This window comes from Natrix helvetica (genome assembly GCF_964273705.1).
Source record: "Natrix helvetica genome assembly, chromosome: 9".
Taxonomy (NCBI): domain Eukaryota; kingdom Metazoa; phylum Chordata; class Lepidosauria; order Squamata; family Natricidae; genus Natrix; species Natrix helvetica.
The window spans coordinates 7,990,530-8,006,363 of record NC_138560.1 but is presented as its reverse complement, the minus strand read 5'-3'; the positions used below and the strand labels follow the sequence as shown (position 1 = coordinate 8,006,363).

Below are 15,834 nucleotides of genomic sequence, written 5' to 3'. Positions count from 1 at the left end.
ACGGGAGTTGTAGTCCGGCTTTGGCTTGCTGTCTCTTTGATGGACACCTCTCCCGTCTGGGCTCCCCGCCCGATCAGAAGAGGTAGCCTGGAGGGGAGAACGCCAGCGCTGTGGAGCCCGGCCTTCCGGGATGATTGACGGGTGGAAAAAGCAATGGTCTTGCCCCTGTTGGGATCTCCCGGCTTTCCTATTGGCTCCCTCGGGCGAGTTCTGGGCCGAAGCTCCGCCTTCTCTTTCCTTGGTTCTTTAAGCGCAGGTAGGCGGTTTGGGGTGCCCCAAAGCAGGTAGGGAAGAGCAGCCGCCCCCCATCATCATCACCATCATCATGAGAGGCCATTCTTATCTCAGGGAAGAGGGCGAGGGCGGCGGCGGGTCCGGATGGGGATGGAGGGACCGCTTGGCCTTAACCGGGTCGGTGCGTGGCTTTGCCCTTCCTTCAAGAGCATCTCACCATCTCCTGTATAACGCCCGGAGAGCCCCGTAAGCGGGGAGGGGGCTGAGGGAGCCAAAGGAAAGGAAGGAGGCAAAGAAGGGCCGATGGAAACCCCACCTGGTGGGCTTCTGGGGGTTTTGGTCTGCAGGGATCGGAGCTGCCCCCGGGAGCGATCTAAACCCAGAGCGCCTGGGTCCCGCCTGCAGCTGAGACCCCGAAGATGGTTCTTGATTTATTTTTTAGCATTGATGTATAGTGTGTATGCTCCAGGGTATATTGAATAATATATCTATCTAGCTATCCATCCATCCATCAATCCCTATCACTCTATCCCTATCTATCTATCTGTCTATCTATCCATCCATCCCTATCTCTCTATCCCTATCTATCTCTCTATCTATCTATCTATCTATCCATCCATCCCTATCTCTCTATCCCTATCTATCTCTCTATCTATCTATCTATCTATCCATCCATCCCTATCTCTCTATCCCTATCTATCTCTCTATCTGTCTATCTATCCATCCATCCCTATCTCTCTATCCCTATCTATCTCTCTATCTATCTGTCTATCTATCCATCCATCCCTATCTCTCTATCCCTATCTATCTCTCTATCTATCTATCTATCTATCCATCCATCCCTATCTCTCTATCCCTATCTATCTCTCTATCTATCTGTCTATCTATCCATCCATCCCTATCTCTCTATCCCTATCTATCTCTCTATCTATCTATCTATCTATCCATCCATCCCTATCTCTCTATCCCTATCTATCTCTCTATCTATCTGTCTATCCATCCATCCCTATCTCTCTATCCCTATCTATCTCTCTATCTATCTGTCTATCTATCCATCCATCCCTATCTCTCTATCCCTATCTATCTCTCTATCTATCTGTCTATCTATCCATCCATCCCTATCTCTCTATCCCTATCTATCTCTCTATCTATCTGTCTATCTATCCATCCATCCCTATCTCTCTATCTCTATCTATCTCTCTATCTATCTATCTATCTATCTATCTATCTATCTATCTATCTATCCATCCATCCCTATCTCTCTATCCCTATCTATCTCTCTATCTATCTATCTATCTATCCATCCATCCCTATCTCTCTATCCCTATCTATCTCTCTATCTATCTGTCTATCTATCCATCCATCCCTATCTCTCTATCCCTATCTATCTCTCTATCTATCTGTCTATCTATCCATCCATCCCTATCTCTCTATCCCTATCTATCTCTCTATCTATCTATCTATCCATCCATCCCTATCTCTCTATCCCTATCTATCTCTCTATCTATCTGTCTATCTATCCATCCATCCCTATCTCTCTATCCCTATCTATCTCTCTATCTATCTATCTATCTATCTATCCATCCATCCCTATCTCTCTATCCCTATCTATCTCTCTATCTATCTATCTATCTATCTATCTATCTATCCATCCATCCCTATCTCTCTATCCCTATCTATCTCTCTATCTATCTATCTATCCATCCATCCCTATCTGTCTGTCTGTCTGTCTGTCTGTCTGTCTATCCATCCATCCATCCATCCCTATCTCTCTATCCCTATCTATCTATCTGTCCATCCATCTCTATCTTTCTTTCTATATCTATCTCTCCCTATCTAATATATCTATCCATCCATCCCTATCTCTCTATCCCTCTCTTTCTGTCTGTCTATCAATCCATCCATCCATCTCTATCTTTGTATATCTATCTATCTATCTATCCCCATCTAATCTATCTATCCATCCATCCCTATCTCTCTCTCTCTATCCATCCCTATCTCTCTAGCCCTATCTGTCTGTCTATCTATCCATCCATCCATCCATCCATCCATCCCTATCTATCTATCTATCTATCTATCTATCTATCTATCTATCTATATCTCCCTATCTCTCTATCCTTATTTCTCTATCTATCCATCCCATCCAACCAGTATGTATGTATAACTGTATGTATATGTACACACACACACATGCATGCACGCGCACACACACTGCAAATCACTTCAGGCTAAACATAAAATGATAGCTGTCAACTGTAGGTTTTGCATGTACATTAACTATTAAAATAATAACTAAATCAGAACCTAGCTATACATACTATAACTATAACATAACTATAACTATATATGTGTGTGTATATACATGTATGTATACATACACACACACACACACACACACACACACACACACACACACACACACATGTCTATGTGTATACAAGTTATACACAATCCAATTTACTGAAATGGCCACTAAGTAGAAATTTGGCTCTTTAGGTACTGTATATTTTTGTGTGCGAATACATGTAACCACAATCTGTTAAAATAACGAAGTCAAAAATTGGCTATACATATGTTGCTTTTATATATTTGTGTGAGCACATAGATACAATTACTGCAAGCAATTGCAACAATAACTAAACGAAATCCTCTTGAAAGGATACAGTAGGCAAATCAACTCCCCCTCTCCCTCCCTCCTCTCTCTCCCTCCCTCCCTCCCTCTCTCTCTCCTCTCTCTCTTTTTTGTGTCATATGCACACCTACAGCATACATTGCACTGTCATTGCACGTTAAACTATTAAAAGGTATATGTCAAAAGTTGGCTCCCTATACAGATATATATGAACTATCACTGAGGGTCAAACTATAAAAGAGATATCTATAAAGCAAACATTGTGTGTGCAAGTAGAGAATAGACACCATCTGCTGGAGATCGTTTGGGTTCTTGTTCTGTGGCTTAAAAGGTTCTTTACATGTGTGAATTTTAAAGTATTTATATGCTACTTTCTTCCTGAAAGCTTATTTTATTGACTGCATTAATGTGTTAATTTTGTTCCAGGGAGATCAATCATGTATTGGGTATATCCATACATAGATATGCCTTTAAAATGAATGCAATATATTTAACCCGATTAGTTATAAACTTGGTAGTTCCTTTCCACAACATATAATGGTTAGATGGTTTTAAGCTTCAATCTTTGCACATCAGGGAACCCTAGTGAGGTCAGTTTATGCTTTAATTCATTGGGTAAATCCTCTATCCCAACTTCTATGGCCTCAAGTCCAGCTGGATTCCTAGTGAATTGTGTGAGCATATCCATGCAATGTTCTTTGCAACTGAAGTGGTTTGCATTTCTTTTAATCTTGTCCAGACTATATTCCTGGAAATCATTTGGTGTTTGATTCCAGACAACAACATCCAGGTGCTGCCACCTGGTGATTTGGAAAAAGCTTACTGTAATGCAATTTGCAGACTGAGAAAAAAAAGTAAAATGACAAATCACTTCTGCATTGCTGCAGACAATATATCCAGTAAATGTTGTGTATGAGGAACCCTTTGCCTTTAGTACTTTAAGAATCAAGAAAAGAGTTGTTTCATTATTTAGGTTTAAATGTGTTGTATACACAAACCAGGGTTAACTTCACAATACCACCCTTAGGTTGGTTAGGATGCGAAATAGCAATTAGCCCAACATAAGCAGTGTATTTCACTTTTTTTCTGATTATGATAAAACAATAGTGTTGCTGTATATCTGAGAATATATTTTGTGGAACAAAATCTGAATTTGTTTTCATGAAAATATGCAAGAGGACTGGAATTGCTTAAGTTTGGAACCGGGCTGTTAAAATGTACGTTTGAGAATTAACGTGCATTTTAGTAGCCCAGTTCCAAATTTATAAATACATCTTCGGTCACAGTTGAGCAAACACCCAGTAGGGTCCAGCTGCCATTCTATGCAGATGTACATGGAGATAAAGCTGATTAAAAGCAAGAATTATTTATATTGTTGGGCTAGGAGGCAATATTTTAGAATAGAAGAGAAAATTATTCATTTTAAAATGTAATAAATGATCTAGTGCCTACTGACTTTTATTACTCACTAGCTGATAACCCGGGGTTGCCCGAGTATTAATTTATAGGGGGAAAATGTCTGGACCAAACGTAATTTCTAATGTTGGATTTCCCCCCTTACGAGAAGGAGCTCCCTTGTGGAGTACTGTGAAGCGGTTACCATGGCAACTCCACTGCACTGTACAGTAGAAGCCATTTTTTCCTTTTTTCTCAGATTCCGGAACCTACCAGAGACAGAAAATGAAGATCTTAAGGATATTATGAGTACAATTTTAGCAGTATACAATTTACAATATATTAAGAGAAATAAAGAACAGTTGTGGTGGGATATGGATCTGGTTTACAGGATTAATTCAGCATATGCTAGAACACACAATGTTCCAAGGGAGGTACATGTTAAGTTTCTTAGGAGGACCACGAGGGATGAGGTGCTAGGGGCCCAAAGGGAGGGACCATTAAAATATAAAGATAAAGAAATTACCATTCTTAAGCAAATTCCGAAAAAAATAAGGGAAAAAAGGAGGAAGTATTCCTCCTTATCAAAGAAATTATGCAATAAAAGAGTTTGGTTTAGAAGGTTATTGCCAGAGGGAATGTTGATTTTTTTGGGGGGGAAATAGAATTAAAATTAATACAGTGGAGGAGGCAGAAGCCTTCATTAAAAAACATAGTTCTCTCCTAGAGGACGAAAATAGGGGAGGTGGTGAAAAAGGTAGTAATGTGCAAGATATGAAGGGGAGGGGCTGTGGCTCCATCTGGGGACAGGGAGGAGGGAGCAATGTCGAAAAGGCTCAGGTCACAAAAATAAATGTATCTGAAATACTATGGTAATTGTTGATATACTAGAAAGTGACAAAGAAAGAGATGATTGAACATATGGATGATATAATGTAAAACAAGATTCTGTTTATGCTTATCTTTTATACGTTATTTTTAACATTGTAAAAATTGTGAGATTTGGAGGGATTTCTACCACTAGCACGGGAGCTGCCAAAATCTTCTATGTACCTTTTTTACCTTTCCCTATGTGTTTAAAAACCAATAAAATTCTTTTTTAAAAAATGAACGGATGCGAGGCAAACAGATAACACATTAAACTTGCCCTGGGCTACCTGGGAAAAATGTGTGATATAAATATTATTCTTTTGGCACGAACTTCCAGGATTTTTCCAGGATTTGACCAAACTGTCTCCTCCAATAAACAGAGGAGTTAGTTAAAAGGAGAGAGAGGTTTTATACGGTATAAAAGATCAAATATTTTCTGATTTAAACATTGGCTTTTGAAACCTGACTTTTCTTCCACAGGAGATGCAGGATTCTGCCTTCTCTCGTGAGCTGTGACTTACCCTGCCTTAATACCTCTGCACCCGACACAAGTGGGAAGATGTAGCTATGCGGCTGTTCAGAGTTTAGATTCCTAGATTTGGGAGTTTCTTAATCTACACTCTGCATAAATGACATATGGAGGAGAATCGAGGACTATCTACAAGGCAGTTCCAGCACAGAAATTGGGAAATCTGAAATTCAGAGCTTTTACATGTCCTTCCTTGCATCTGTATTGTTTGCGTTTGGATTTCTGTGGGCCTGATCTCTGCCGTATAACCTGCCAACCACACATTTCAGGTTTTCCTTGGTAGAAATGAGGCGGGATAGACCACAAGAACGGGCAGCTAGCTGGCCAGCAGAGCATATCAAGGTGCTCCTTGCCCTCTGGACGGAGGCAGCGGTCACTCATGACCTTAGCTCCCACGGGAGGAACCGTGCAGTCTACGATGGCATTTCTCAGCGTCTTGCCGAAATGGGCATTTATCGGACCGGGGACCAATGCCGTGAAAAAATGAAAGGCTTGAAAGTGGCTTACCGCAAAGCTAAGGAAAATAACTCTGTGGGGCGTCCGCCTATCAAATGTCCCTTCTATGATGAAATTGACCAGATAATGACACAGTATATAAACTGTAGGCCCGGTTTTTCCTCTGAGGCTGGTGAAGGGTCCAGTGTCACTGCGGACAGACAGGAAGGCCTTTCCATCTCCGAGACCTGGGGGACCCAATCCAGCATCTCTGAGCGTTGGGCATCCCAGGCCTCTGGGCACTGGCTGTCCCAGACGGCTGCCTCTGAAAGCCAAGGGACCGACGAATTCAGCTACACCCAGGCAGAGTCTCACGATGCTTTTGGCGAGATCCAAGTCATCCCAGTTCAGGTGAAGGAAGAGGAATCAGAAGATGAAATCTCACCTGAGCTGGGTAAACCGCTTGTTCATGTCTCCTGGGGAATGTGTCAGTGCAAATCCTCTAGAAGGATACCTTAGGAGGGGCAGGGGCGGAGCTTATCTCTGAATACTCTGTTAATTGTTTTATGAAATATTTAGGGCTTTCGTTTCCTAGCTTTATTGGACTTTCGGTTTAAATGTTTACATGTACTCCACTAGAAACACAACTTTCTTTTCCTGGAAATGCATATACCGTATTTTTCGGACTATAAGACACACCAGTGTATAAGACGCACCAAGATTTCAAAGATGTAAGTCAGCCGCCAGGAGCACTCTGCAGGCTTCAGCAGGGCTCGGGGAAGGCAAAAATGTCCCTGTTTTCCACCAAAATGGGGCATTTTTCCCTTCCCCCAGCCCTGCTGAAGCCTGCAGAGTACTCCTGGGGGGGTGGGGGAATGGCAGAAATGTCCCTGTTTTTCACAAAAATGGGATGCAGGGGTGAGGCTTCGGGAGGCCAAAAATAGCTGTATTCAGTGTATAAGACGCACCAACATTTCCACACTCTTGGGGGAGGGGGAATGTGCGTCTTTTACTCTGAAAAATATGGTAATTCTCTATAGCAGGCCAACTTCCACTGGTTGTTTTTATTTTATTTATATACTCAGAAGAACAACATCATAAGGTAACCTTCTGACTTCTTTTTTAGCCTGCAGTCACAGGCATTGTGTGCTTCACATGCCTATCATTTTATTACTTTCTTGCCCTTTCAATCATTGGCCATTGGATATTGACCATCAGATCTTATGAATCATTGTGACCTTATTGGTCATGTTGCACTGCTTTGAGAAATGTACCCGGGGTTGGGACACAATACATACCTATTTCCCTGGCTTAGCTGATAAAGGAGGAGAGCCTGTGGCTTAGTGGCTAATACAACTGCCTGATATATAATACAGCCCAGGTTCGATTCCCAGTAAGGGTATGGCTAGCTGATGAGAGCTAAATAGCTTGAAATAGATCTATACTAGTCTCCCTTTATTGATTTATCAGCACAAATGCAACACACGCACACATATATGAAAGTATGTATGCATGTATGTATGTATGTATGTATATACATATGCACGTATATGGCTGTTCCCTGTTCCTTACTTTATAGATGTGGCCTCTCCCATGCTAATGGAGATCCAACCTCCACCCAGGCAGCTCATCTCCATGCTTGACCAACGTCCCCATCTTCGAACCCGGAAACAAAAGGTGCAGGGGGATGGGCAGTCAAGGGGCGCTGGCCCGAAGTGCGGCCATTCACATCAGTCGGAGCTGCAGAGAATGCAGAAGCAGGTTGCCATCCAAGCTGAGGAGAAACAGAGTTTAGCAGAGTTCATCCAGCACGACAAGGAGATGCGACAGGAGGATAGGGAGTTCCAAGCCCAGCTCTTTGAGAAACTTTTTCAGAAGCAAACGGAGCTGGTCCAGGTGCTAACTCAGCGATCTCCGGCCAGTCCTAGTTCTCCTGACTGCACTCATCCATTGCAGGTGTCTGCGAAGAACGGAGCGGGAGCAGCCGCCGCGGGGCCCAGCTCACCCCTACAGGCTTTATTAGAACAGATCATGCAGTCCAACCTCCCAGGCAAGAGTCTAAATAGAGTTGCAGTGAAAGAAGCACTCGGGGGAAGAGTTAAGGTGCCTCCTGAAGTGCAGTATTGGACGGCCGAAGAGATACTGAGGTGGCTCTTGTCTCAGCAGCCTCCTGCAGACCACTGCCAGGAGATACTGTCCGGACCAAGGCTCCCGTTCACTGCGGGAGCAACAAGGAAGGGTGACAACTCAGAGGCCCATCTCTCCGTTTTGAATCCCTTATGCGATTCATACCAGAGTTCTCCGCAGCAAGGCAGGGACCAGCTCCGCAACAAGGCCCAACATCTGTGCGCCAGCAATTGCGCTAAAGCGCTTGAAACAGACGTAGACTTAGGGACCCGCCGACAGTCGTTCAGGCAGTTCCATTATCAGGAGGCCCAGGGGCCCCAGGAAGCGTACAGGTGCCTGTGGCGGCTTTCCCACCAGTGGTTAAGGCCAGAAGCACGTAGCAAAGAGCAAATTATGGAGCTGCTGGTGGTGGAGCAGTTCCTGAACATACTCCCTGAAGAGATCCAGACCTTGGTACGCGAATGCCAGCCAGAAAACGGCAAGGAAGCTGTGGCCCTGGCGGAGAGATTCCAGCTCCATTTCGAGTCCAAGAGGCAACGGGACCAAGTAAGACCATGCCGAGGGTGATTTGGTGCTTTGGGGTTTGGAGATAGTATTGAGGAGGAGCGAGGAAATGAAAAGGGCATTTTTCCTCCCCACACATGTTTCTCCTTGACTGAGAGACTTTATACATGGAATCTTGGAACTGCTGCTGTTATTAGCAAAAGTTTGTCGTTTTTCAGGCGAAGGTGAGCTTTAAAGACAATGGAACAACAAGAAGCACTGCAGGAAGAAGCAGACACATTTCCTGAAAGGCACACTTACATTCGTTTCCGCTCTGGTGGAAGCTGAATGGCTACTCAAAATTTTCTAGACAGTAGAAAATGAATCTGCTTTTAAAAAAAAAGTTAAAATTCTTATAGCAATAGCCCTTAGACTAATATACCGCTTCATAGTGCTTTTACAGCCCTCTCTAAGCGGTTTACAGAGTCAGCCTATTGCCCCCAACAATCTGGGTTCTCATTTGACCCACCTCGGAAGGGTGGCAGGCTGAGTCAACCTTGAACCTGATGAGATTCGATCTAGCAAACTACAGCTAGCAGTCAGCTAAAGAAGCCTGCAGTGCTACTTATGGGTATAAATTGTCAGATTCCGACCAAAAGTTTCATGTGACTGCAGCAGGAGTCAAGTTTTGAAGGAGATTTAGGATGAGGCCACGAGCAGCAAGTTCAAAAATGCTTGCATTTATCCTCTGCTCACAAATGATGCATCTTTACATCTTTGGTGTGGAACTGAAGGGCCTTTTTACTTTTTAGAAGAGGTGATAACCACAAGAGTGGCGTTCTTATTTTTCAGGTACGCCTTACCTTAGATAACATGGTTGAAGATTCCCCTCCAGAAGACTTGAATGAGAATCAGAGACAACCCTGCATAAAAGACAGTCGAGAAAATCCCAGGAAGGTTGGCATACTAGGTAAGAAATTGCTTCGTAGGTGCACTGAATCTTTGGCGTCACAGATTTGTTTCTTTGTCTTTTGAGGATCATTTTCTATTGTTTTCATTTGTGTTAGTACGTATCCTCTGAGATTTTTTTCACCTTCTCTGTTTATACTCGCATGCCAGAAGCAGCTTTACCCACTCTTAACTCTCTTTATCAGGGGTGGGCTTCAAAGGTTTTAGCAAGGAGTTCTCTGCCTGGTTGCTGGGTGGGCGTAGCTTTGGTGGGGGTGGCCTAGTTGGCCTCCTGCACCACGGTGTCCCTTTTGGGAGAGGGGGCAGTATAAAAGTTTGAAATAAAGTAAAGTAAAGGTGATGGTGGGGGCATTTTGGCCCTCCCTGGGCTCTGGATGCTTTACTCAAGCCTCCGGGAGGGCGAAAACAGCCTCCCCAGGCTCTGAAGGCTGGAAATAAGCCTCAACTTCAGGTAGGCCTGTTTTCCATCCTCCTTGAGCCTCCAGGCGTGCTCTGCACTTACCTGCATCCAAAATGAGCCGCGTGGGGACTCCTGGGAGGGGACGGGTGTGCGGGGTCAGCCAGGAGTGGGATTTGGGGGTTCTCCAAACTGCACAGAATCTTAGCTAGAGGGTCTCCCGAACCCTGGCGCATCCCCAGCAGCCCACCCCTACATCTTTATCCTCTCTGGACAATTGATGTCATTCCTTGGTCAATACAATCAAACAAAAAAGAATTTTTAGCAATATGCTTCTTAGCGTAGAGACTAGCAAATTAGCAAACTCTGTTGGAAGGGAAAACTGGCCAAGGAAGTGATTGGGGTCATCAGAGAAAGCAAGGAGGTGAAGTGTTTGCTGAAGAGGGATGTCACAGGCCTCCCAGATTGAGCTTATGGCCCTCATTCACACGTCACGGCCAGTTGACTTCACCTGACAGTATATTTGCAAAGACATTCTGAATGGTAATTCTCAGATCGATGCCAGGATTAGGTGGCATCAAAAAGGCATGTTGTTGAATTATCAACTGCTAAGGAAGGCTTCCTAAAATCTAATTCACTTCTGGAGGGATAGTACAGAGAGAAGGGATAGTACAGAGAGAAGGGATAGTACAGAGAGAAGGCAAAAAAACAGAACTCTAGGTGATTTCAAATTAATTCAGATTACTTTACAAGCATGTGCATGAGTTCTATTAAGGAATTCTATATGGCTTTAACCTTCAACAAATCAACCTATCTTGGTTTCTTAAGGAGGTCTTCAGTTTACCTGTAAAAAGAGGAATAACTCTCACAGTTTTTATGAAAGGAAGACTATCAAGCACCTTTCATATTCTAATATTCATCCTTGCAGCTAAAACAAAAGCCTGTTAAGCAAGGGAGCCTATGCTCTCTTAAGAAGTGAGTGGAATCCCACCATCTATGGGCCTGGAACCCAAGTCTTATGATTCCCAGCCTAGGGCCTTAACCACGAGCCCATCTGTTATTTTTGTATCTTGGCAGGTCTCTCAAGATAAACTTATTCTCCATCTTCAGGTACTGAAACGCATCTCCAGCTGAGGAAGAGAGCCAGATCAGATCCGAGGGAGCAGATTGTGCCCAAACAGGATGGAGAACATGGTGTGGCAGCAGCCAAGCAGATGAAGTTGAACAGTAGCGTAGAAGAGCAAGACATGGCCGAAACTAGAAAGGAAGCTCCAAAAATGCCCACCTCTGTGCCAGGGAAGCAAGCAGGGAAAGCGAAAGGGCGGGGAAGACCTGTTCCCAGTTATAACGTGGCTGGGGAAAGCCAGGCGGAGGGGGACGCTAAGACGAAAGGCAGTGGCCGAGTTTCAGAAGCTGTGAATGGGACTCTGCACGAGCAGAAAGCATCGGCTAGTCTTGGGTCATCTCAGTTGGCTTTTGACAAGGATGCAACCGTGTCCAGCCCCCAAGCCGCCCACGATGGTCATGGGTCTCCTGACGTAGACAGACCTTCATTTAGTGACAGCATTGACATTTTACTGGATTCTCCCTGGAGTGGAAATGGCAGTGGGGACACAGCCCAAGAGGGGGGCCCCGGTTCCAGGATGCTACCCCGCTGTGTGGGCTGCACCATGTTGAAGGCTGAGTTGGATACAGTCCGTGAGGAGCTCCAATTAACCCAAGGTAACTCTGGGGCCATAAACAAGGAGGGCCTCTTCACCAGGGTAACATCAATTTCCTTTATGTCCTTCATGTGTTACTTGCGAGAATTTGTATCTTGCCAGTATATTTTTGTATGAGTGCCTTGCCATTTAATATTTGTTTATTGATGACCACAACACAATGCATAAATCACTTACATCTTTCCCAGAATAATTGCTTGGCTGTTAATTAAGTCTAAGGTAAAGGTAAAGGTTCCCCTCGCACATTTGTGCTAGTCGTTCCCGACTCTAGGTGCTCATCTCCGTTTCAAAGCCGAAAAGCCAGCACGGTCCGAAGACGTCTCCATGGTCATGTGGCCGGCATGACTAAATGCTGAAGGCGCATGGAACGCTGTTACCTTCCCACCAAAGGTGGTTCCTATTTTTCTACTTGCATTTTTACGTGCTTTCGAACTGCTAGGTTGGCAGAAGCTGGGACAAGTAATGGGAGCTCACTCCGCTACACGGCGCTAGGAATTCAAACTGCCGACCTTTCTGATGGACACGCTCAGCGTCTTAGTCACTGAGCCACCACATCCCTTAATTAAGTCTATTTGTCATTGAAAACAGCATTCCCCCATAGCCAATCTCACTTTTCATTTTGTCATAATATAAGAGCACTCACCAGGAAAGTGTAGTGTTGATATTCGGTAGGGAGTTCTTAACTGACATCCTAGCTAAAGCAACCTTAAATAAGTATTTCATTTAGAAAGGTAGGATATCAACGAAAAAATGAGAATTAAAATGAACACAGCTTAAAGTAAAGAACTTGATGAAGGGGCTAAAGATGGAATCAGAATTGGCAGCAAATACTTGATTTGAAACATTTATGCATAATATCGGAGCTGGTTTATAAAGTAAACTAAGGTGAAAAGACATATCTCAAGATATTTATTAAGATGGAAAGAACGAAGGTGCCAACTGCTAAGAAGTGGGGGGGTGTTGCAGCATTTTGTGACACTTATTTTCTATTTGTTGTTTGTTTATATGCAGCTTCTACACTGTATGGGTTGAGTGGCACCTCTTTTCAGGACTTATCAGAGGCTCTTGGCACAGTTGTACGGGTCCTGAGCAACACAAACTCTTTGCCAGGAACAAGCACACCCCAGGACATTGCTGAAATCCCTAGTAGGCCAGCATGGCGAGAAAGAAACGTAAGTCTCTCCCCCTTTGCTACTGTTTGTGTGCAAGGCACGTTTTCTTTCATATTCCATAGGTTTTGTTTTCCTTTCTTTGAAAACGGGGCTACTCTCCCAAGTCTCTTATTGAGAACAGTTAAAACAGACTATATGGTAGAATGTACAGTTTCCCCATTAATCCAAACCAGTAGCCTGTTTGCCAATGTGATATTATGGAAAGTTCTGCTCTTCAATTAGGGAAGATCTACATTGCAGTGTCATTGCAAATTTGGATTCCTGTAGATCAGGGGTGTCAAAGCCCACTGGGTGCTTAAATCTGGCCTGCGGGGCTGGGATGGAAATATCAAAGGTGCCTCTGCTGGCCAAAATGGGCCTCGTAGGGCCTCCATACATCCCGTTTTTGGCCGGCCGAATGCTGCTGGAGGCTGGGGAGGCTGAAAACGGGCTGCACAGGGACTATGCAGGGGCCTCCATGTGCCCCGTTTTGACCGGCGGGGGGCTGCAGGAGGCGTCCATCCCGTCTCTCCCTCCCCCCACTCCCGCCCCCTGCAGAGAAGAACTACAATGCTGATCCATCCCTCAAAGAAATCCAGCTTGACACCCCTGCTGTAGATGGCTACCATGGTGGCTGGTAGAAACGACAGTCTTGGAGCGGAGAGCTAAAGTTCCATTTTTAACAAAATTCAGTAGGTGAGACTCTAAAAACCTAACCAGATGGAAGATATTTTGAACATCACACAGGGTGTGGAGGTGCTAGTAAAGAATTACTGTATTTCTACAGGTATGGGAAGATTTCCCATAGGAATTTTTTTTTAATTGATGGGCCGTTAATTTTGTACCTTCATGAACTAATGTAATGCATCCAAATACGTGGTTTTCCATTTTTTTTAATGTTTCCCATTATATGTAAACAAAAGTGAGCAACATCGGCTCATCTGACATTTTTCTTCCAATCTATCATCTTAATTCAGGAAATTCGTTTTGTGAATGAATCTCTTTTTTTTTTCTTAATGAAATATCTGGCCTTGGTTCGAAATCGCTAGCCACTTTTGTTTTAAATTGTTTTGCCACGCATTCATTCTCTGAATAGAATATAAAATGTTTAAAATATTTTCATCCAATACTAATCATGTTATCTCTTTCCTGTAGCATCTCTGAATCCTTGCATGGGCCGAATGTACCCCCAAATCAAGAAATTCAGCAGCAATATTAGAAGCGCCTGATTTAAAAGGAGAGTGAAAAGCACCCTTTGCTCTTGATTGCCTGAGACTTACAACTTATCCCTGCCCGTGATTCCCTCTCCCTTCCCTATCCTGTTGGATTGCTTAGACTACAGCAGGCTCTGATCCAGATGCTCTTTCCCTGCTATGGTGCAAATGTTGTCATTCCTTTACCTTTTTATTGTTACCCTTGGGGTTTTTTTTTATATACTGTAGTAATCTCTTTCTTCCCTTTTCTGCTTGAGTTTAAATAAAGCAACTGGGAATGATTGACTGTACCCCTTATGGGCAATAAATAGCATGTGCATTGACCCAATTAGCACAGAAGTCTGCAAACAGAAAGCCTCCTTTGAATCCACAAGAAACCAAAGCTCCTGTTTCGGAAAGCAAGCAATGGTTTTGGAAGGAATTGTTAGCTTCATACAGGCCTTGAGGTATTCTAGATCCAGCTTGCTTTCATGGTGAACATTATATTCTCTCTTAATATATTCAAGAGTACAATAATCACAGCCCAACATCAACTGTGTAAGTGAAAATAGTGTTGATCAGCATAAGAAGAATATTATCACCATATACAAAACAGGAACTTTTTTTGTAAGAAATGTAAAGTTTATTTTATAAAGAACTTTGAATACTTGACAAGGGAGAGAATGGAAAAGATAAACTAAGGGAAAATTAATATTCTCTCTCCCTCTCGATCTCACACACACTCTCTCTCTCTCTCTCACACACACACTGCTTGACTTATAACCATTTGATTAGTGATTGCTTGAAGTTACTACTGCATTGAAAAAAGTGACTTAGGATGCATCCTCACACTTAAAAACCATTACAGCCTTCCTAGTTACATGATCAAAAGTTGGATAACTTTGGCATGTCTTTTTAAGGCTATCAGAATGTCCTGGGATATTCAGTTACTGGGAGTATCAGATGTGGGGTTTTTTCCCTAGCCTACAATTTAACATTCTCAAGTTGAGGCAGGAGGGAGGAAGAGAAGAAGCAGGAGCTGAAGTTGGAATCAATTACAATTCTCATTCAATACTGTTGAAAAAACAAATGAAAATGTATTAACTGGACTAGCTCTAAAGAGGTTTGCCACAATTAAAGCAACATCAGTTAATCTACATCACAAGTCACACAGCTCCAGAGATCTACTTGAAACTTAAGCACTACAGTCAACAGAGTTTTCACATTAAAAAAAAGTCAGTAGTATCTTCAATATTTTTATTGCAAGCACACAAGATTTGTGGGGCACTTTACATTACCAAGGAGCCAGCTCTGTAAAATGTTTTGGCAATTGGCCTTTTAGGCAAAACTAATCCCTCTCCTTTTCAAGTTTGATTTGACCACCAATTTAATCAATCCTCCAAAGAGATCCGGAAAGCAGTACCTTGAACAAGGCAAAAGATTTACAATGTTTATTCTTTCCGGAGAGGGACAGAATGTAAAATAAAACAGCCCATTCTGAGTTTATAGTGCTTTTTCATGCTTCTTCGTATGCAACATTTTTTTAAGTGCTTGCCCTTTCCTTTGGCCAGTGGACGTTGCAATATGGCCTAACAAAAGTTTGTTTGTTTTGCTTGTTGTTTTATTGTTTTATTGGATTTATATGCCTCAAAGAATTTCCCTTTGATTAGTTTGACCACTGTTTATTCAATTCACTTA

At 43.1% G+C, this 15,834-nt stretch overlaps 1 protein-coding gene across 4 annotated transcripts; it reads left to right on the top strand.

The window, feature by feature from the left end:
- The first annotated feature begins 95 nt into the window (after positions 1-95).
- On the top strand, positions 96-14,438 carry LOC309396832 (uncharacterized protein). Of its 4 annotated transcripts, none has more exons than XM_081962299.1 (7): positions 96-256; positions 5,612-6,549; positions 7,675-8,768; positions 9,558-9,675; positions 11,182-11,793; positions 12,804-12,964; positions 14,099-14,438. In XM_081962299.1, the coding sequence occupies exons 2-7, from the start codon at positions 5,946-5,948 to the stop codon at positions 14,105-14,107; spliced, it is 2,598 nt and encodes an 865-aa protein (XP_081818425.1). In that variant the 5' UTR covers positions 96-256; positions 5,612-5,945; the 3' UTR covers positions 14,108-14,438. The 4 variants fall into 4 exon arrangements, with proteins under 4 accessions (XP_081818425.1, XP_081818424.1, XP_081818426.1 ...); XM_081962298.1 differs by having other exon boundaries at positions 96-284; XM_081962300.1 differs by lacking the exon at positions 96-256 and adding an exon at positions 323-415.
- The last annotated feature ends 1,396 nt before the right edge of the window (positions 14,439-15,834 follow it).